The 21,834-nt window shown below is 43.3% G+C and overlaps 2 protein-coding genes across 4 annotated transcripts in view; both read left to right on the forward strand.

The window, feature by feature from the left end:
* The window catches only part of GALNT12 (polypeptide N-acetylgalactosaminyltransferase 12), a 44,535-nt gene extending 31,058 nt beyond the window's left edge, over positions 1-13,477 (forward strand). Inside the window, exons 8-10 of one of the 3 annotated variants that reach the window (XR_014882381.1) lie at positions 2,330-2,443; positions 5,099-5,255; positions 9,064-9,208. Coding sequence is in view for 2 of the 3 variants with exons in the window: in XM_085220590.1 (XP_085076716.1) it covers positions 2,330-2,443; positions 9,064-9,219; positions 11,713-11,850 (408 nt within the window). In the remaining variant the exon portion in view is untranslated. Of the gene's footprint in view, positions 1-2,329; positions 2,444-5,098; positions 5,256-9,063; positions 9,220-11,712 lie in introns of those variants that run through there. The other 2 variants (XM_085220590.1, XM_085220591.1) reach the window with 2 other exon arrangements.
* A 5,514-nt stretch (positions 13,478-18,991) lies between these two features.
* GABBR2 (gamma-aminobutyric acid type B receptor subunit 2) overlaps positions 18,992-21,834 on the forward strand; it is a 444,892-nt gene continuing 442,049 nt past the window's right edge. Inside the window, exon 1 of the mRNA XM_085220593.1 lies at positions 18,992-19,419. Within this exon, the coding sequence (XP_085076719.1) occupies positions 19,105-19,419 (315 nt within the window). The 5' untranslated portion in view covers positions 18,992-19,104. The remainder of the gene's footprint in view (positions 19,420-21,834) is intronic.

Consider the following 21,834-nt stretch of genomic DNA (forward strand, 5'->3'; position numbering starts at 1 on the left):
TATTCTTGTGCCTTGTTGGAATAGTTCTGATGGTGCATGGCATTTTAAAATAGGATATTTAAAATTATAAGCCACAAAAGGCACTTGCTAGAGCAAATGCCAGGGAATGACAGTGAAGGGCAAACACTTGGAGTGATAGTGAAGGCGTTGAGTTGTCTGGAAGGGCACCAAGGATAAGTCCTTTGCTACGATCATCTTCCTCCCAGTGTCAGTAGACTGTCAAGCAAAGTCATACACTGCTAAAAATACTAATGAGAAACCCTCTGATCCTGAGGACAGCCACTGACAACAACAGAAGCTGATTTGTAATTTTAGAGGTAACGATTCTAATTTTTAAGTGAGTATGACTGACTTTTTATCACAGAATATAAACATCATAAAAACATCAGAAGATTATTGCCTTGTCTTGTGGTGTGTGTTGAAAATCATCTATAAAAGTGTTTTCTTCCCTGTTTTTGTTTTGTTTGTTTTAACTGTACTTCTTCCTCAGTGTTATAAAGATAAATAAACCATCTTCTTTTGACAGCTTAGGAGTGCAGTAGTTGTATATTCCTTTTAAGCCAAGGAGCACTGTCAGTAGAAAGAATGGCCAGAGGATTTATTTCACTTCTGGTGCACGTGCATGCTAAAAATAAGAATGAATTTTGAAATGTGCCAAATTTGGATATTGCTATATCCTTTAATGAAAAAGTTACACCAAATACATAGCAGTAATGTGTTTAAAGAGAAATTAAAACACAAGGCCTTCCGTCTTAAATGTATAAATTTGGCAAATGTACCCCTGTTAATAGCTTTGCCAAGACAGGTGGAAGACTAGGGGGAAGGGCGTGCAGGGGGGATAAAGATTGTTCAGTGCAGGGCTGTCTAGCCTGCTGCAGCCTCCTGCTTCTTTCTCTGTCTGTAACATTCACTTCATGGCACACCTCCCTGCAGAGGGTGGGAGAGGGAGGAAGAGTCTCCAGCCCATCACCCTAGAGCCCCCTGTCCCATGCTGTCCCCATTTCCCTCCTCTCCCACTTATATGTGTGTGTCACCTCAGAGGTGCTACTCAGCTTGTGGTAGTGTACTTTGGAACTGCTCTATCAAGCATGATAGCCACAGCCCTGTGAGAAGCCCCAGGCCATGGAACCATAGTAGCACTATGGTTCCCCTCGATCCTTAGTGTGTTCCCATCCAAAGCATGACGTGTGATGAGAAGTGGCTGCCTGACAGCAGAAGTGGGCACAAAGCAGAGGAAGACAGACATCAGGTAGCAATAAAAGGAGATGTTAGGGAAAATAAAACACGTGTGGAGCGCAAGTATTTAATTTTCTTATTTCTGTGGTTTGTTCTTTGGTGAGTTTGAATCTTGAGGGGTTTAGCTGGTTTTAACCTTTCGCTTTTCAATTCTGTCTGTTTTTTCTCTGCACTGAGAACTGAGGATATAATTATGGCTATTGGTGAAGAGAAGCAAAATTGCACCCTACAGAAGTAACTCTTCTGAGATTTGCTGCTTGTTCTTTTCTTGTCTCTGATATAATTACACCCAGTAATGGGGGCATTCAGGTTGAACGCGTGTTTACAGAACTTGTTTTGCTCCATGTGTTTTTAAATTTGGTTAAGTGGGTAATACTAGGATTCAGTAATTGTTATGGCATTGTTCCACTTAATTTCAGTTACCTTTGACTCCTGAATACTTAAATGCAAGTCCTTGCTAATTAGCCTGATTTTCTGAAATCAGCTAGCTTAGTATTTTAACATATCTAAAAATTACACATCTATTGTGTCAAAGATCAGCTCTAGTAGTAAAGAACATTTAATGTAATATCTAGTGTCTCTTTCAAAAGACAAATCTTAACCTGTTTTTATGATTTCTGTTCTTAAAATCTGACTGCCTGTTCAACCTCAAGAGGGTAGCGAAGTTCTTTTGAGAACAAATTCTTTTTACATCTCTTATTTGAAAAACTGAAAAAACTATGTAACCTTCTTTTCGTTAGAAGATTGAAGAGGTAGACCCTGCAGGAATGGAAATGAAAGACATGTCAGACTTCTGCCTGAGTTGCAGGCTTGCTCAAGTTCAACATGATAGGAGGTGGCCCCTGCCTACTTCACTTGCAAACACCCTGGAACATTGTGTCCTTCATGGGGAAGCCTTTGTGTCTGACTGGTTCAGTGACCACGTCAAGACAGTCCTCTCAGTTTTATTTCACTTTAGTCTGAAAGAGGTGATCGATTTGATCCATTCCAATTCTCGGGAAACAGCTCTGGGTTATAAACCTCACAGCCTAGCAGTGGTAGAGTGACTGTGATGTGTTTTCCTTACTTTAACATATTCTTTTGTTTTGATTAGCTGAAGAACAGAGGAATGGCCAACTTCTGCTTTGATTATAATCCTCCAAATGAACACGAAATAACTGGACACAGGGTCATACTATACCCATGTCATGGCATGGGACAAAATCAGGTAAGGTTCATTGTTTTTATGTTCATTTTGACTAATGCTGTGGTTTTGACATGAAAAGTATGGTAAAAAACATTGCAGTAGGGCTGAGAGAATATACTGCCATAGAGAGATTATCTTAGATCTAATTTTGATTCTCCCTCTGGCTGCTATTAATTTTGATGTATCCTGAGGTCAGATTTTCATAGTTATCAAGATGTATCTACTAAGACCAGGAAATTCATGAATCTCTTAATCATGCCACTACACAGAGCTCATTAGCAGGGGTTAATAGGGCAGTAGTGAAGCTATATGGCTTTATAGGCCAATGTTCACTCGTCTGCAAATGGTCTTGGGCATGCCGGCTCTCTGTAGAGTCCACATTGCCAAAGCTCTCAGTGACATTGGAAACCTCACCTAATTTTGCCTGCATGTGTCTTTGTCCTATTTGTTCTTATCTAACTGCACACGAGGTTCAGAACAGCACTGTCTCCAACACTCTGATCTGCAGAAGCATCTTCCTGGGCTAACGCTATAAAATCTTGTGAGCACAGATCCTTCCTAATTCTTTAGTTTTTGTTTTCTTGTTTTTGGTAAGCTGAAAATACTTCCTAATATTTTTTTACATACAGACGGAAACTGTATGACAGAGATTCCCATAAAGCTTTCCACATTAAGCCACAGTAAAAGTGTCATGGAGCACCAAATGCCAATCTACAGTGGCTGTTATTCATGGCTTTGAGTAGTCATCTTCTAAAACTGGGGTTTAGCGTTTGATGTGTGGCATATGATGTGCTTGTTGGCTTTTTTGCTTCAAACCCAAATTAGACTATCTAGCATGCCTCTAAAGGGAGGGGTGGTGATATATGTACATAGGTCACTCCAAAGGTAATGCCTCCTATTTATTTCTGTGGAAACTACAATAGATAAAAAGAGCACAGTAACACATCTGTCACAGGGCAACAAAATGTAATGAGATATTAATGGGAAAGTTCAACCTTTACTGCCATACCACCAACTTCTGCCTCTGTCGTCATGAGGCAACATAAAAAAAAAAAACAGGAGGCCTTACTTTCAGAGCAGCCCTTGTACTTTCTTTTAGCAAGTGCCTACGTAACAATGTGATAGTTTGAGCAGCTTAATTGTGCTTTTAGGAAATTAATCCAAACATTTGTCTCAGAATGGAAAAATAAGTATGGGAAAGGACCAGGGTTATGCCGCACAAACATTTTATCAGCTTTCTTTCTGAACTCTGCTTTAAAAAAATGAAAAAAACTTGAGTGCTGAAAAATAAATCTCTTAAGGGGGAAGTTAGTAGTGTGAATTGCATTTTAAAATGAATAACAGTCTGAGAGCAGGGTTTCAGATCCAAGCTGAAGACTGTTTTTGACAGCACATTTATTGCTTTACTATTTAATATTGTTTATTTCTGTAGTTTGTTTTAACTTTCATAAAGTTTCTGTCCTAGACTTAAAGATGAAGGGAAGAACCTGAAGAGAATTGTGTATTATAAAAGCCAAAAGTATATCAGTAGTGACAGATGTGGATCAAGTATTCAAAGATGCATCACACCAACCCATCTTACTACCTCAGTTCAGCTCTGTGCCCAAGTTGAGCATGTGTCTCTACATCTACATAGAAAATGAAACCTAGTTAAGCCACTCTCTTATCAGGAGGTGTTTATTGCTTTTCTAGACTGAGAACTGTCTAAATTTATGGGATTACCTCCTCACATGTAAAGTCATTTATAGTTTATTTTCTTGCATTAAGCATAACGGAAAAGAGAGGAGTTGAGTCTTTTTGTATTTCTTTGAACAAAAGGTTGATTTTAGTTTTACCCCTTCCATTCTCCCTCCTCACCCTCCGAGAAAATAAGTAAAGACATAGAGTAGAAGGTAAAAGCAAAAAAGTAGTACAATTCGTAAGAAAAGCCGCCTTATGTGGTGACATTTTTAGAGTTGCTTATGAAGCACTTAAAGATGAACTGTGAATTCTCTGTGAAGATATCACATAACTGGATTTTTTGATGCTCTCACATATCTGCTGATGCACTAGTGCAGTGCATCAAAATTCCTGTGATGCAGGCAGCAGACTGAGAGCAGTGATGTGATGCTCTTAAGTTGTGCAATTACTGCTCCCTCTGCTGGCATTCAGGGAGCAGGAGGAAAGAGGAATGTACCTGACAACAGTGTAAACCTGTTGTCCCCAGTGTAAACCCAAAAGAAAATAAGAGATGATACAAGAATTGGAAAGTCTGCAGAAGGAAGGATAAAACAACAGTATTAGTGAAATTGGGAAAAAGTTGTGGAAGGACTGACTGGAGCTTGGGAAAGAGGACCAAGGTGAGAGAGGGCAGAAGAAATCTGGGACAGAGGTAGAATAGTAAGTGGCAGGCAGGGCACGTATGACAGTTAGGAGCTCTGAAGAGTGAGGGTGAAAGAAGCAGGATCTCTGGAGACTCATTTAGTGGAAATGTATAGGAAGACTTAACCTAGCAGGCAAATGAGGGTCATGAGTAGTGGTGAAAGCAGCAGTTCTGTAGCAAAAAGTGGGTAGCAGGAAGAACTATGGGTGTGGGAACAGAAGGAAGCTAAAGTAAAGCAAGAATTATATGCACAGTTGAGATGGGAAATGGAAGTCAGGATTCCTGAATTTACGCTTCCTTTTTCTTGCTTACAGAATACTTCTCTTCATTTCCTGACTTCCCACACCTACAGATGGTCATTCTTAAAAGACAACAGGCTGCTCTTGGTCATGTGAATTCCTTTGCCATGCTCAAATCTTCCACACGTACATCCACCACTTTAACCTGATGGAACTGATGAAAGCAAGACAGGTCATCTTCCAGTCATAGCAAACTTAGGAGAGCAGGGCACTCCACTGCAGAGTTTTGCAGATACTTACTGACAATGGGTATCTTCTGTCTCATCCTTGGAAGTGGATCTGCCATCCCAATCCTAAACCCTTCTGCTTGTTCTCCTCCAGTCTGCTCTTGTCACTCCAATCTTTACCCTGTGCAGCTTTAGCTCGTAAGAAAGCTTCACTTCAGTTTCCTTCTGTATGCCCTGTGTCTTGGCTCTGGCTTCTCCACTCAGTGCTTTAGTGCTTTCTGTTTCACACTGGCTAGCTCCCAGTCTTTCTCTGACTTCCTTGCTCTGTCTGTCCCCTCAGTTTCTCCCAGCAGTTAGTCCTCATACTAGGTCATGTTTTGCTCCTTGTCAAGTGCCTTTCCTTTTCCCATCTAGCTCCCATCTTTTCTCCCCTAGTCTTCTCCTTATTCCTTCCTCCAATTGCAGTGTTTGTTCCACAATTAACCACTTTCTTCCTTGGGCAGTACTCACTGGTGCACATTCATACTTTATCTCATGGTGTATAGGGGTGAAGTTTATTCTCCAGAGAAAGAAAAGTTCAGGAAAGTTATTCTCCAGAAACGTCTTGGTACAATTTAACACTAGTGAATGTTAACTTGGTCAACCATATGTGTCTTACACCCCAGTGCAGCCATCCGTAGGCATGATATGATGGTGGCAGGTGACAGTTTATGTAAGGGTCAACTAGTAAAGCTCTCTTCACTGGAAGCAGTTCTCCAGCTCCAGTGACCTCTGAGTATCTATGTGCACTGTAGCGAGAGAAGAGAGCTCTCTGCTCTTGATTATTTATGAAGTCCAGTTTCTGCTCCAATGTTATCTCTCAGAAAGTAAAATCACTCCGAAATCTATCTGAAATCCATGGTAATTTGTTGCTCTTTTTTCCTGAATCCAGTTGCACAATGACATGTCCTTAGGGATAGGGTTCCTGCTGGTCCTTTTGAATTGTTTTTGAGTAAGTAGTAAGAAAGCTAACTGTGAGTGGTTAAAAATGAGTGTGTTCATTATAGCAAGAAGTTGAAGATATGAGGCAAAAAATGCAGAATATATTTCTGAAGTGCTTGAACCTCAGGCTACTGATGTTTAGTCCAAGTGTCTGTCTGGGTAGATGAGAGTGGAGAGCTTTGAAATTCAAGACCAGTAAAGCCCATTGCCCTTCTTGGTATGGCTGGGAAGCAGGACAGAAGGACAAGTGCATGCTGTAGGAAGCCTGCCTGACATGGGAAGAAGATTGGTGACCATTAAGCAGCCTACTGTGCCTGAAAGTATTCCCCTGCTATTCCCATTTAAGGCAAATGGATAGAGGCAAATAAAAAGCTTAATAAAGTCCCTGGCTTTCTGTGAAGGAGGGGATCACACTTGGGAACATCACTGCTGGTTTGTTTGCTCAGAAAGTGCCTGTCACGTGCAAGTGTTTGCCAGTGCACAGACAAGCAGTAGGTAGCCAGGCATAAAGAGGGCTGAGACTGTGTTCCGGAGTCTGGTGAGGCAGCCACCATCCTTGCACCACCATACCCTTATGTAGCCACGGTATGTCCCCTAGAAATCCCAGAAATGGCAGGCATTGCGTAAAAGGCTTCATCAAGTGAGACCTAGTGACAAGAGGTAACAGTTTTAAATTAAAAACTGAAGGTTTAGATTAGATATGAGGAATAAATTCCTCACTATGAGGATGGTGAAGGACAGAGACTGTGTAATCATTGGACAGGGAGATGCGAGTCTGCTAATAACATAGCCTCAGTCCTTAATGTTACCCAGAAATTATCCATTTTATTAGCTCTTCTCCACCAAAATCTGATAGAAGTCCTTGAGAGGCTATTGAGGAAAGATCTCAGTAGTAAGAAGTGCTCTGATCTAGTAGCTGCTCCATCCACTTTTAATATATCTGCTACCATGAGCAGCTTGCAGGCTTTGGCTGATACTCAGAGCAAAATGTTACTAAGTGTTGCTATACTTTATAAATCCACTACAGAGGAGAGTTCTTAATGGGACCTTGTAAAAGCAACAGCAGAAAGCATGCTGACCTGCAGCATCCATCCAGACACAACAAACAGCTGTGAAGCTTTTTCTTTATTCACAAGTCATAGTTTTAAAATGAGTACCCCACAGATTATTGTGGTGCCTGAAGAAGCAAGATCTTCATCCTCAAATACAAAATTCATGAACTAAGGCTTAAAGGATAGGGAGCACCAGCTTGTTGGAGCAGAAAGTAAAATACTGGGCCAATGTCACCACGTTTTACTTTTGTTGATGATGAGACATTTCTAGCATAAAGCAAACTTTGTAAGGTAGTTTACATCATAAGAGTAGTCCTAGCAATATGTTTCTAGGGGAAATCAAAGTCTCTTGAATGCTATGTCAGGAGGTAGATTTCAAGCTTAAGTTGCTTTTTCAAATCACTTTCATTTGCTACTTCCTATGATTGAATGATGGTGATAGTGTTAATTCAGGGGGATCATTTACATCACTGCCCTTGAAAACAGCCGTGAAGCTCTGCAAGCAGTGGGCAGCATTTGCTTATGTACAGCTGCAACTGCTACTTTGGCAGAGAAATTCCCCGAGAGGTTTCATTCATGAAAAGGCTACCAGCAGTTTAGCTTAGATCAGATCTCTGGTACCTGGAACTATGTGCTTGCAGACTTGCTAATCATGCAGCCCTACTTACATTAAAAGTCCATTTTTAGTTTATCTTTCAAGGCTAATTAGCTAGTGGTTGTTAAGAATGGTTTCCTGGTAAGCACAAGTATATACTAAGTTTCTGAATCTGTATCGTGCCCTTCACACTGTTTTACAATCACTTTGTTCAGGAGTGAAACAACAAAAGAGGATTCTTTCTCTCCCTCCTCCTTTTATTGCTTTCCACTAATGCAGCTATACTATTGGTAACAAGCCATTTTCTGAGGTACATAAAACTCTTGTCTACCCCACTGAGCATAATCTAAATCTGTTCTAAACACACATCCGTGCACTATAGTTGTCTAAATTATTTATAAGCATGCTAAATACAAACAGCTCTCATATTCTGCTATTCTCTTTAATGAAGTCCAAGATTTGGCAATTGTCCATGATAAAAATCAAATAAAAAATTAAGGAAGGCTTCAACCATAATTGCTGCAGAAAACAATGGTTTAGGGCATGCTCAGAACATCTCTATAGAATATTGCACAACAAGCAAAGCCCATAAATTGTCTTTAATAGAGTTCTGCTCATGTTTAAAAGCAGCTGTAGCTGATTTGTTCTGAATAATGTCTTAAAATGTCATGAGTAAAATGCTCATCACCGTGCATCCTGAGTTGTTTTGTAACTGAATGTGAACCTTGACCAAATTGCATTTGCACTATTCATTGAGAAGCTTTTTAATTAAAAGAAACATTGCTTTGTGACAGCTGAATTAAAAAGTTATAACATCAGGCTACAAACTTGTTTCTGTCCTCTTTTTTAAAAGTGGTCTGAAGTGTGAAAGTAGAATATTGCAGCCAAATGTGGTAGGTTCTTTAATGTTGGAACATCTGTTTTCCAGTGCATTTATTCAGCATTTTGATACACTCTTAAGTTCTACCAGAGTAAATCAGTGCTGTGGTGAGATTGATTTTCTGTAAAATAATAAGCAAATAGCAGCAGTTAAGGCTCCTTGAATATATTTGGAAGATTTTCTCTCCATAATACCCACTTTAATATGTTGAACTTCAGTATCTTAGGATCTCTTTCCTATAAGTACTTTCTTGTGTACATATGAAATTACTCTGTTGCCCTCTGTTTCTTCTCTTGCATTTGTAGTTTTTTGAGTACACATCCCATAATGAAATACGCTACAATACTCGACAGCCTGAAGCCTGTGCAGCAGTTATTGCAGGGACTGAGTATTTGACAATGAATTTGTGTCAAGAAAATATTCACCATGTTCCTGAAAACCAGAAGTTTGCTTTCAGAGAGGTAGGAGTGCCTGTTTGGTACACTTTGGGTTTGTTTTCTTTGGGGGAAGACGTGGGAGGAAAAACTGCTGACTTTTTTTGGGGGGGAAGGGATAGGGTGAAAAAAGAAAACAAAAAAATTCCATCTTACCACCTTCACATTCTGGCCACAAATACTCCTACATTTGGACTGGGATTTTGTTTAGATAGGCATGACTCTCTATCTTGGCTTTTAATATGTAAACATAGAACAGGGTAGCAGCAACATGCAGTTGAAGCACATTCCTTCTGAACAGAAGGGCAAGAGGAAGAAAAGCACCCATCTGTAGTTTCAAGGGAATTTCCATTCCCCTTCTCTATCCAGTCTTAGAGATAGCCAACCTCTGCTCTCCTTTCGTTAACTTTTATTTCTCAGTATTTTTACCCCCATATATCCTTGATAATTTACATTATCACCACCATTGCTTTAAAGTCTTCCTTGTTTTTAAGAAGCTGCTGCTTCTCCTCTGCCAACTATCTCCCCATGAGCATCAGAAGTCCTCTCTAGATTTTTCTGCTACATAATGCAGTTATGTAATTTGATGCTCCATCAAAAGATACCTTCTGCTCTACTCCTGCCCCTCCATGGGACACATCCCATCCTTCTTCAACTTAAATGCCTATTACAAAGAAGAAGAAATGCTGAGAAGTATGGAGTGTATTAAAAAAACATAACATCATCTTAGAAAACCTTGTGTTAGTAGGTTTTAATCTCTGAAGGAGTTCCTGAATGCCTCAGAGAAAATAAATTGCATGAAAAATGATGGCCTTGGTCAGCTTCTGGGATGTTATTATTCAGCTAAGGGAAAAGGTCACATAATATATCAAAAATGTATATTTACATAATGTTTCTACATAATGCATCTAAATTCTACAGACTACACAGCTGACAAATTCTTGCCTGGATACTTCCACTGGTGATAGGAGACAGAGTAAATTCTAACGAAAAACATGAAAATTACTGTCTCCTCACTGAATCTAGTCCAGACTGAAGCTCATTGAGGAAGACTATTTAAGATGTTGGCTTTATCGATGGTATTTCATTTTTAACACTGACTTCATGAAATTTTCCAAGTTCATATATATTAATTCCTAAGATGACAAATTTTAGATGAACTTCAGTCACTTCATAAAAATAACTGAGAAAACACAGTTTTGGAATACATTTGGCTCCACAGCTTTCCTAGCCATTCACATTTAAAGTAATTCCTTAAGTTTCAGATACTAAATCCTCTTTCTTTCTCATGACCATGTTGTTCCTCTGTGTGACTTGAATCTACTGCTCTGCACTGATTCCTCTTATTATGCTGCATTAAATCCAAATCATTGGTCCCCATGTTACAAGGCAAGTGATAGGCCAGGTATCAGTACTGCATCTCTCCTGCTTCGTGTTGAAAAGTGTCAGACACTAGAAGAGCAGTCCTTAAACAAGTGGCAGGGATGTAGCATTATCAGAGATTTGAACAGCTTTCCCAGCAGCCTGGCACCGCATCAAAAGCAAGTGAGGCAGATATTGATTAGTCCACTCAGAAACGTGAATTATCATAAATGGAAACCAGAAAGTCATTCACCAGCTAAGCCTGCAAGCAAACCCATGAGCAAGCACACACCACTGGCCCTTGGAAGCTACGGAGCAAGGTGCCATTAGTGCAACGTTCCTGAGGACTGAAGAGCAGACTTTCAAAGAACTCAAGCTTACACTCAAGCAGAGCGGTGGCCATCAGGGGTTTTGAAAATAGTTAGGCGCGCGGATGTCACCTGGGCCTAAGAAAGGCTCTTGAAGCACCTGTTCTCCACAGTTGGTTACATCACCTTATTGCAGCTCAGTATTTTGGTTGACAGTGCTTCTAGATTTCAGTGAGCTATGTGAACTGGAGATAAAACGATTTTGGAGACTCCTGTAACAGGAAAGCCTGAGGCCTTACATAATGTTCTTTGGGAACATGAGTGCACAGGGTGGTTAGGCCTTGTGCCTTTTAGGCGGCTGTGCTATCCTTAAGCAAATCCAGCTGACTGCACAGAGATTTGAAGGCAAGAGGCACACTTAGAATTTTTTGCTTTTTCCACTACAAATATAACCTGTAAAGAAATGGCAATTTTTTTTGCCAAAAATATATCCGAAACAGGCAACTAACTAACCATAACTAAATTTGCTTGCTACATGCAGACTAAGTTGTTGAATTTAAGTAACGCATGTATTTTACTTTGGTTTTCTCTGCCTGTATTGTGATGTAGAAACAAAAGGGAATGAAAGTGAGCTGAGAAAGCATATCCTTTACAAACTTAAGTGTCAGGACACAAAATAAGTTTAAAAGTTAGGATTTTTGACATTTCTCAAGGTAAGCATTTTGGTTTTGCTGCATAACCCATGAAAAGGATATGCGTGATATTTTACTACGAATATTTTGTTGAAGTAAAGTGATATGTTTTTAATTTTTAAGACTTGAAATTCAAAAATTATTTCTCTCTTTTGTAGGATGGTACTTTGTTTCATATGCAAACTCAGAAGTGCTTACAAGCAGAGTCAAATTCCTACAATGGTAATCCAGCACCAGTATTACGACCATGTTCCAATTCAGACTACCAAAAATGGTTCTTCAAAGAAAGAAGTTGATCCAGATGTCATCAGTATATAGCTGAATATGAAAACGTTCTCTTACTAGTCAGCTGATAGTCAGCCTTTTGAAAATTCTGTAAGTGGTATATTTTTATATGAGAAGGACAGTAATTAGTTTAAAAGCATTAAATTTTGTGTTTCTGGAGCGTTAAACGGCACTAATTATGGAGAACTACATTAAGTAAGTACTGTGGTTATATCATGTCACAGAACCTGCTCCTCTTCAGTTCCCTTTATTTGGCAGCTACATGACTGTTTCTGAAGTGTCTTAGGTTCTTTTCACAAGTGACAATGTATTTTTTAATCTACTGTGTGAAAGAAAGTAAGGCAGTCAAAATAATTGCACTAATGTTATCTGCCAATAACTTAAAATGTTTATTTTTCTACTAAAACATTTTGCAGTTGTGCCTTTTAACAGATGCTAGTTAATATTTCTCCCCCTCTTTTAAATACCAAGAGGGAGAATATAGGCCAGTTCTGCCCCTAACTGGCTACAACAGACCCCTCACTGAAGACAGTGTGGATTTGCACATTGAGGCAGAAAAGGTTGCATATTTTTGCACAAATAACAAACTAGATGCATACAGATTGCACATGCTTGACAATACTGTACGTTAACTGTTGTGACAATTTTAATTGCTCAAGGCACTTGTTGAGTTTCTAAGCATGCTTAGAATGCTGATTTTGCAAGTAGTTTTTTCTCATCTTTCTTAAAGAAATAAGGCAACAACTCAGGGCAAAGTTGTTTAGATATATGTGAATCTAAGTGTGCAGCTGTGTCCCAGACTGCATAGCTTACTTCAACATTGTGTGGATTTTCAACATGCATAGAACTTGCAAGATCAAACCTAGCAACAATTCTTTAGACATGGGAGATTTGTTTCAAAATTACAGTTAGAGAAAATGAATCTAAGAAACTATAATTTTCATTAAATTGTAAACATTTAAATGTCAGTTAAAAATTACTGGGTAAACAAAAAATGTTTTTATAAGTTACCAACATGATATACAGCTGCTATTAGTTAAAAAAGAATGTTTCAGATATAACTCACATTTTGCTTGGGATCTCCTTTTCTGACAAGTTGCTCATGGCAGCACATATAGTTCTATTGAAAACATGGATTTTAATCTGCTCCAGTACAAGATGTTTACAGCTGTTAAGTGTGGGGTCTGCTTTTACCCAATCAGACAAGTAGTGTGTATAGCAGTCAGTGTATTTGGTCATTGACTATCATCATTAAAGTGTTGATTTAATGGTTTCAACACATAAGGGAGACTTCCTTATCTCAGCTGGAAGTGTTTTACGCATAGAAGTGTGAAGATTTCAACCATTTTTTCCCTCAAAAGTCTTGGTTTCTTCTATTATTTGTTCTTATTTTCTACAAAAAATGTACAGAACTTCCTTTGAATCCTCATAAGCTCATGTCATTTTGTCATATCTATTTATATGATTAGGGTGTAGGGAGAACGTTTCTTCCTGTAGTGGATGTACAGGAGGTCCTATCAAGATCTATCAAAAACCCCATAGATTGAATATTTTTGTGGAGAACTTTAAAGCTCTGTCTCTGTGGGTCGGATTGATGAAATCAATTTTAGAACTAATAAAATATTTTGTAATTCTGTAGCGTGGCAACTGTGGGAGTTTGTTTGTTTGTTTCATATGGTCAGTGGTTTTCTTTTAACTATTCCTCTGATTTCTTAAGCTCTGATCTCTGTAGCAGCTGGGAGAAGACAGCTCTATTTTATGCTCTCTCAAGTTCCCATTTCTCATTAATGCTTTTGTTCACCTGCTAGCAGCAACTGTGTTCAGTTTGTGGAGTCACAAATCAAAGCTGTGTGTCTGCATGAGAGAGCTGTTAGAAGTGTACCAACACAGCAAGGTTTTTCTGTTCATTTCTGTTTTTCCTTCATGACTGTTGATTGCATTACATTAATAAGTTAATGAAAGCCCAGCAATTACACTTGTAGACAAAATGCTCATTGACCATTAGGGTCAAGGAGGTTTTCTTAGTTTTGAGACTTCCAGATTTTATCAGCAGGTGGTCGTACGCAAATGAAATTTAGTAATTGGAAATTGTTCTCTGTACATCTTGCTACTCTGCATTTGTTTAGAGAGACGTATTGATGTTCTGAGATTCCAGTTACATGCAACTGAGCTGTTTCCCTATGCCAGCAAAACTACTAGCCTGCATTGAATATTTGCTGCACAAACATGCTTACGTTCAGTTCAAGAGGAGTCACTGAATGTCATAGCATCACCAGCTTGCTCCATGTATGTTGTTGTCCATTTAGTCCACCTACTTCCCTTTTTTTTTTTTTTCCTTGTTTCTTTCCTTCTTCTCTGCTTACTGGAATTGTATTAGTGTCTGGCTTTGAGTTTGGAGGATGAAGGAGTTGATCACATGTTTGATTCACAGTGCAGAGACTTTTTTCAGTGGGAGGTCAGGGCTACCCTCTGAGGAATGGACTGTAGACTTTGGGCTTCTCAGCAAAGAAGAGGCTGAATGTCTCGGAGAACTGGAAAAATTAGAAGTCTAAGTCACAAATTAATATTCCATCTGATTTTGGTCTCCTAAGATTCTTTGAAAATGAGAAATAAAGAGTTTCTGCCAGACGTTCCTCTGTTTCTTAATACTCTTGAGTATTAAGAAATTTTGAGTGTTTGGAGCCACTCTTTTTTTCCCCTTTACTTCAAATCATGTGAAGAACCCGTAAAACCCAAACTTGCAATTCAAGCTTATTGATAATCTTATATTAAAATAATGGGATACTGGCATGGCAGACAGGGAAATCTCAAGGGTCCATCTTTCATTTTGTGCCATCAAGTAGTTCAAAACAAGAACAGGACATTTTTAAAATACAGAACAGAGGTGGCTAATTATACTGAGAATGTATCATCCTAATACAAAGTATGCCACGTACAGTTTGAGGACTGAGATGTAGAAATCTGTCCTTCACTGTGAAGGACAGCGAAGTCCTTGGGAGGAAGAAGAGGGGGATGGTGGAGTTCCCTTTCTCTGCCAGCTTGCTGGTGGCTGGCTCCAGCAGCAGTAGCTGAGTCTGAATTAGAGCATTGCAGCATTCTTCCACCTCCATTTACAAAGGAAAACGATTAGGTATGCATATGCAATTTTTTCTGTCTTCAAAACCAAGAGAAAGGAAGATAGAAGACCCAGGGATGGAGCTGTGGTTTGATGGGTAGCGTGGCATGCTTCATGTGGCGTCAGGCTGGCTCCCAGGTTGAAAAAGGACCAGCTGCAGAGCTCGTTGCTTGGTGGGAAGGGAAAAGCTGTCTTCTTGAATTCGTACATCCTCTGAAGGTATTTAACTTGCTGCGGAAGTGAAAGTGGTCAAGGGAAAAACAGCAGCGCAGATATCTGGACCTGAAATTCATGAACATTGAAGGAATACATAAGGAATAAAATGCGTTAACTCTGCACACACTGTGAGAAGACTTGATAATACCTGGAAGGAAGTGGAAAGAATTATTTAACAGGAAGATATTGGACAGAACTGTTTACTGAAATACTGAAATACAGCTGAGGGGCTTGTGTGACTAAAATGCTGACACGACTGGATAACGTTCAAAGGAGAAAGTGGCATTTGATTTTCAAGCAAAGGGAGTGAGCAGGGTTTGCCACTCTTGAGAATGGATGTTTTAGCCAACAAGGAATGAACGGACACAGTGCCTGCTGTTGACCACCAAATAAGAATAGAAAATATTTTTGCATAGCAGATAAAGGATGTATGCAGTGTTAGAGGATGTCGTCCAAGGGGATGCACTGTACTGATTTTATGGTAGCGAGATGTTCTGGGGATTTCTGGGGAAAGGAAAAATAAAGAGGAGATGGCTGTGAAGGAGGCTGTGTCTGACATAATTTTTCAAAATAGGTCTGGTGCAATTCTCTGCTAGCCCTCTCATCTAAAAGGAGGCACTACCTGTGTCTTTTAGGCGCAAAGGAGAAATTCCTGAGTGCTGCTGGCAGGAAAGAAGAGGATTTGCAGAAGATAACTGTGTATATATCTTACTGAAACCTTATATGCGTACTGTATGAAAAGCTTTGATAGGATCTCAGATGAAGTCTTTAAAAGCATTGGAAAAGATGTTCTTTATTAAAGCTAAAGAGCATCAGTGCACCTACATTGCAGTGTTGTCTCTAATTACTTGATCATAAACTATTTCTTGCATTTTTATTTTTTTTCCTTTTTACAAAAGATGTTGAAATTGTCTTTTCCATGCCTTGCTGAGTACCGAGGAAAGATTTAGAAAGGCTTATTTAGCTTAATCCTCATTGTTCAATATATGGCTTTATTTATTACCCCACATTAAGTCCCCAGCCTGAAAAAAGGTTATTTTCATAGCTTTTCTTAACATGGAACTTGAATGCTTCAGTGTCCCAGTGTTTCCCAAGCCTTTATTACTCCATCTTCATACCATGAAGCAAAAGCATCTCTGCTTTCCTGGCAGAGAAGACTGCAACAAAGGCATTAAAATCAAAATTGCAATATTATTCAATAGACCAAATCTGAAGTACAGCTTTGGTTAGCTTAAATGGCAGCCAGCAGTGCTCCAGATCTTTACAGTTTGGGCACAAGAGCTGGAACTCAGCTCTCATAGAATCATAGAATTGTTTGAGTTGGAAGACATACCTAGATGACATCTAGTTCAGCTCCCCTGCAATATACAGGGACACCTACAGATGAGGGTGCTCAGAGCCCTATCCTGCCTCACTTTGAGTATCTCCAGAGATGGGGCTTCCATCAGCTCTGGAGGAGTGATTTCACATGAAACAGCATTTGACAGACAGGCTTGGAACCTATTGCGGATCTAGTTTAGAATGGTGACATTCATTTAGGATTGAAATGGTGATTAAAAATAATGTTATGCAAAATCAGTGTGCCCTCTGCTCCTGTTGGGATCCTAGGAAGATCTGTTCTTGGTATAACGAAAATCAATTTTCTGAAAGAAAATAATGTACTGTAAGTTTGCAGGTGACGAACTGCAGGGCAGGCCACTTGTGTGAATGGAGAGTGCACACTGTGTTTTATTGCAAGGTAAGATCAGGCACACAGGAGAAAAAAGTGGCTCGCGTGCTCAGGCAGAAAACATTGAAGACATAATGTGGATGGTTCCACAGGGAGGCAGCCTCTTGGGACAGCCTGGCTGCATTGCCTCCAGGGGTTTGCTATTGGAGTGTGCACACATTAGCGTATGTGTGTGAGGGAATATCAGCAATGCCAGGAGTACTTAATTTGATGCAGACATGACAAGAATCACAGAATCACAGAATGGCTTAGGTTGGAAAGAACTTCAAAGATCATCCAGTTCCAGTCCCCCGCCATGGGCAGGGCTGCCCCCCACCAGCTCAGCTACCCAGGGCCCCATCTAACCTGGCCTTCAGTGCCTCCAAAGATGGGGCACCACAGCTTCTCTGGGCAGCCTCACCAAAGGCTGGCAATCTGCAGTGAGACAAATTTGTACTGAATCTGATTCACGTCTTAGCAAAGTCACTAATGACGGAATTAATTTATCAAGAGAGGTGATGGCCTCTTCTTTACTGATGTCTTTAGGTCAGCACTGTTGGATGTCATTCCACAGGAAGGGCTGCAAAGAAACAAGAGTTATGGGGTGACAGGTTAAGGGCTTTTGGCTCAAGGTCTCGTCATTATGATCTTAGAATTTATTAATCTATAAAGATTCTTCCCAATTTACGGCACAGATGCCACCGTTGTATATGGGATATATTAAGTTGGCCTTCATAGAATCATAAAGGTTGGAAAAGACCACTAAGATCATGTAGTCCAACCACCAACCCATGCCCACTCACCACATCCCTCAGTGCCAAATCCACACGGTTCCTGTATACCTCCAGGGACAGTGACTCCACCACCTCCCTGGGGTGCAGGAGAATAGGAGAGAAGAAATTTTTCCCTAAGATTCAACCTGAATCAACCCCTAGCACAAGTTGAGGCCATTCCCTCTCGTCCTGTTGCTGTTACCTGGGAGAAGAGGCCAATTCCCACTCTACCACAACCACCCTTCAGGCAGTTGTAGAGAACGGTAAGGTCTCCCCTGAGCCTTCTGTTCTCCTGACTAAACCATCCCATTTTCCTCAGCCGCCCCTTATCCCGGGTTTGCAGTGAGTGCGTATCTACAAAACCCGAGATGCCCCGGGCCGGGTTTGGCAGGGCTGCATGTTCCCCCAGCGGGACACACACCGAGACGTGCCCGGCTCCACGGGGCTCCTCGCTGCGCAGGGGGTCCGTGATGGGAGGAGGGCACGGCGCGGTCACTGCGCGCTGCCGGGCTGCGGGAATCCTGCGGGGAGAAGAAACGATAACCCAGAAATAACCTGGTTTTGCAGAACGCCGCGCTCCTGTGCGCGAGCTGCGGAGTTGCCATGGCCCAGGCTCTGTGTGTGTGTGTGTGTGTGCGTTTGTGCGTGTGCGTGTGCGTGTGCGGTGGCGGAGGTGCCGAGCCGGCGTGGGCGCGTGTCTGCGTGCTGCGCGGGAGCGGGGGCGGGGGGTGCGCGCTCGCCGCGTGCCTTGCACCGTCCCCCGGCCCTGCCCGGCATCGGAGCAGAAGGGCGGCGAGGGCGGCACCTTCCTCCCCGCGGGGGTGCCCCGGCTCCGAGAATGCGACATTAAGGCGCTGCTCCCCCGGACCATACTGTCTCCCCCCCCCCCCTTTTTTTTTTTTTCTTGTAATTGTACCGGAGCATCCTCTCTCTAGATATATATATTTATTTTTCTTTTTGGAGGAGGAGAAGGGAGGTGCTCAGTAAGGGCTTCTTCTCGCTCCCCCCTTCCCCCCCCCGGAGGTGCCGTTCCTCTCCGAGCGGAGCGCAGCGGGGAGGCAGAGGCAGGTCCCGCTCCCTGCTCCGCCGCCGGGAGAGGAGGGGAAGAGAGGAGGAGGAAAAGGAGGAGGGTGCAGAGAGAGCGGGGAGGGGGGGGGGGGGGGTTATTTATTTATTTATCGCTTCTGGTGGCTGCAGCTGGCAGACCTGGGAAGGAGTAGGCGCCATTGCCAGAAGGATTATTGCCAGGGGAGAAGAGAGAAAGGGGAGGGGGGTGGGGGGGGGGAGAGAGAGAGGAGACCCCGAGGCTCCCTTGGAAGCGGGAGGCGTTGCTTTCCCTCCCGCCGCCGGGGGATGCGCCCGGGCTGAGCGGGGCTCGGCTCCCTCCCGCCGCTCCGTCCGCCCCCCCTCCCCAGCTCTCCTCCTCCTCCTCCTCCTCCCCCCATCCAGCAGCATGCATCCCTCTGCGCGGAGCCCGGCCGCCGCCACCTCCAGCCCTGCCATGCTGCTGCTGCTCCTGTGCCTGGGCTGGGTGCCGCCGGGCTGGGGCTGGTCGCGGGGCAGCTCCCGGGGGGCTGCCGGGCTGCCCCCCAACGCCACCACTCCGATCTCCATCATGGGCTTGATGCCGCTCAGCCAGTCCGAGGAGGACCAGAAGAGCAGGATCGGCCGGGGGGTGCTGCCCGCCGTGCAGCTGGCCATGGATCAGATCCGCAACGAGTCCCTGCTCAACCCCTATTTCCTGGACCTGCGCCTCTACGACACGGAGGTAGGGCCCGCCGGGGACGCGCCGCCGCCCAGTCCCGGGGCGCTGCGGGGCCGGGGCGCAAGGGCAGCGCGGACGCGGGGGCTGCGGCGCCGCCGGGAGACGCGCGGGGAGAGGCGGCGGAGGACGCGGAGCCTCTCCGCAGGGGTTCTGCCCGCGGGGCCCGGACCCGCGGCGGTCGCTCGCCGCCTCCAGCAACAGATGCGCGCCGGCCGCTCTGTCTCCATCCGGATTCCTTCCCTTCCTCGTGCCGGACGCGGGCTCCGGGGGTCGGCCCGCAGCGAGCCGGTGGAGATCGGCGGAAAGAGTTAAATCTGCGGTGCCGCTGCTCGCGGGATGCCTGAGGGCCGCCCGGCCCCGGCGCGGCCCGGTGCAGTTCGGGGTGTGGAAGGGCTGCGGGCGGGAGGCGGAGGCGTAGGGAAGTTGATACCCGGCGCTCCAACGCGCTCCGTTCGGGTCGCAACTTCGCTAAACGGAGGGAGATGCCGGCTCGATACGGAGCCCGCCCTCAAGGTGGCAGCCGCCCCGCGTGAATCGCGCCGCGCTCCGTTCCACGACAGCCCCCGGTGCGGCGCGGGGATGCATGCTGAGAGCCCCCGCTGTGCTGCGGGAGCCCCTCTCCGGCTGGAGAGCGGTGACACCGGGCTGTCCTGGCTCTCTGTCCTCAAGGTCGCCCCGGAAATCTCTCCGTGTGGGGCGGCTGCCCTTCACCGACACACATTTGTCGCGGCGTTGTTTTGGATGGCTTGAGGCGGTAGCAGTGAGGGTGTCGTTTGGGTGCTGTTGGGTACAGAAGGCCGGGATGCTGCACCAGGAGCGGCCCCGAGCTGCCGTTTGTCTCCTTAAAAATGTACCTTTGCGATCAGAATGAAAAGAATTCTGGGGGATTTTCAGAATGGCATTACCTGTTTCATAAAGTGTGGTCTTGGGGAGAAACAAGATCACGGTTCTCCCAGTCCCGTGTTCATGACATTATTCTGTTTAAATCCACCCCTCGGATGGGATCGTTGCAAAATAATGAGTGCACAGGAAGTGGAGAAGCAGGAACCTTCCTTCTGCACACACATCCCAATCAATGAGGGGCTGCACCTGATTGCAGTCAAAATATTTCACGGTTGTTCATACAGATTTGGGGTTCTGAGCAGGGTAGTCAGCGTTAGGATGTACAGAGCAACCAAAAGAACTGCCTGATTGGCTCTGGAATGCACACCGGTTCCTTAAAAATTGCATTTTTACTGTTCGGTACTCCAAGGGTGTGAAGAATTGGGATCCTGCTGCCCGCGTGCTACGTGGCTCTGGATGCTTTTAAGCAATTAATAAATGGATGGTTATGGAATGCTAAATCAGGCGAATCTATATATTTGGAGAGCAGTAGGGTCATTATTGCACGCTTAATAGTGACAAGTAAATAAATGAGTGTTCATAAGGAGCATTGCAATGGAACAGGAACATTAACTGGAACAGCCTTTAAATATGTAATGGCAGCACAAACTTTTTTTGTTGTGCTCAGCCATTACCTTTTGTCTTATGGTAAGCAGAAGGGCTGCTCCCTCCTGCTGCCCGCTTGGTGCTCAGCCTGTTCTCAGACTGCTGATAGATGGATGCACCCGGAGGGCCCAGATCCTTGTCCTTATATAACCACGGACCTGCTCCTCTCCAAGACCTCACGGGTGCTTTGACACTGGCTGCTCTTGGAGAGAGAATGTGGGACCCTGAGCACCCGGGGTTTTTGAACAGCCAGAGAAATGTTTGTTATGTAGATGTAGAGCCTGGGAAATGCACGACAGTGATTTAGGAAATGCATGGCAGTGATTCAGAAACTCCCTCGTGGAGTTCCAAAATCACCCGCTGTTACGAACTGATGTTTGTGTTGCAGCTTTACGTAACACTTCAATAAAAAGCTCACGAAAAATTGTGAGAGTATTATAAAGACAAACAAATCAGATCTCTTTTCATTATTGAGGCGGCTTCCCGGCAAAGCTGAACTGCATACTGTTTGCTTATGTTTCTATACAGGGGAGCATGGGAATGCCCATATTACTGACCACCATCGGAATTGCAGTGGGCTTCCCAACTTGGGCTGCTCTCTGTGTCTAACCCTTGAGCACCGCAGTGGCATTCCTAGTGCTTATCAACACAGTTAAGCTGAAGGAAGCTCAGAGTTCACTGTAGTCCTTAATCCGTTATCTCAAGCAGCTATGATTCTGTGAATGATATCTTCAGTGCAAAATAAGACCACAGGTTACAGCAAGTATATATGCAAACATGGAGGCTTCTGACTTGAGTACTGCTGATGGTTGAATATGTCTGGAGCATGACCCCAGTGCAGTTCAGTGAGCCCTGCTTTGCTGACCCGTGGGCTTTATTTGCTCACACATTCCTGTCTAGGTTTGGTGAATAAAATACAGCTCAGGTGGA

Source organism: Meleagris gallopavo, chromosome 3 (assembly GCF_905368555.1).
Source record: "Meleagris gallopavo chromosome 3, MGAL_WU_HG_1.1, whole genome shotgun sequence".
In the NCBI taxonomy this organism is placed as follows: domain Eukaryota; kingdom Metazoa; phylum Chordata; class Aves; order Galliformes; family Phasianidae; genus Meleagris; species Meleagris gallopavo.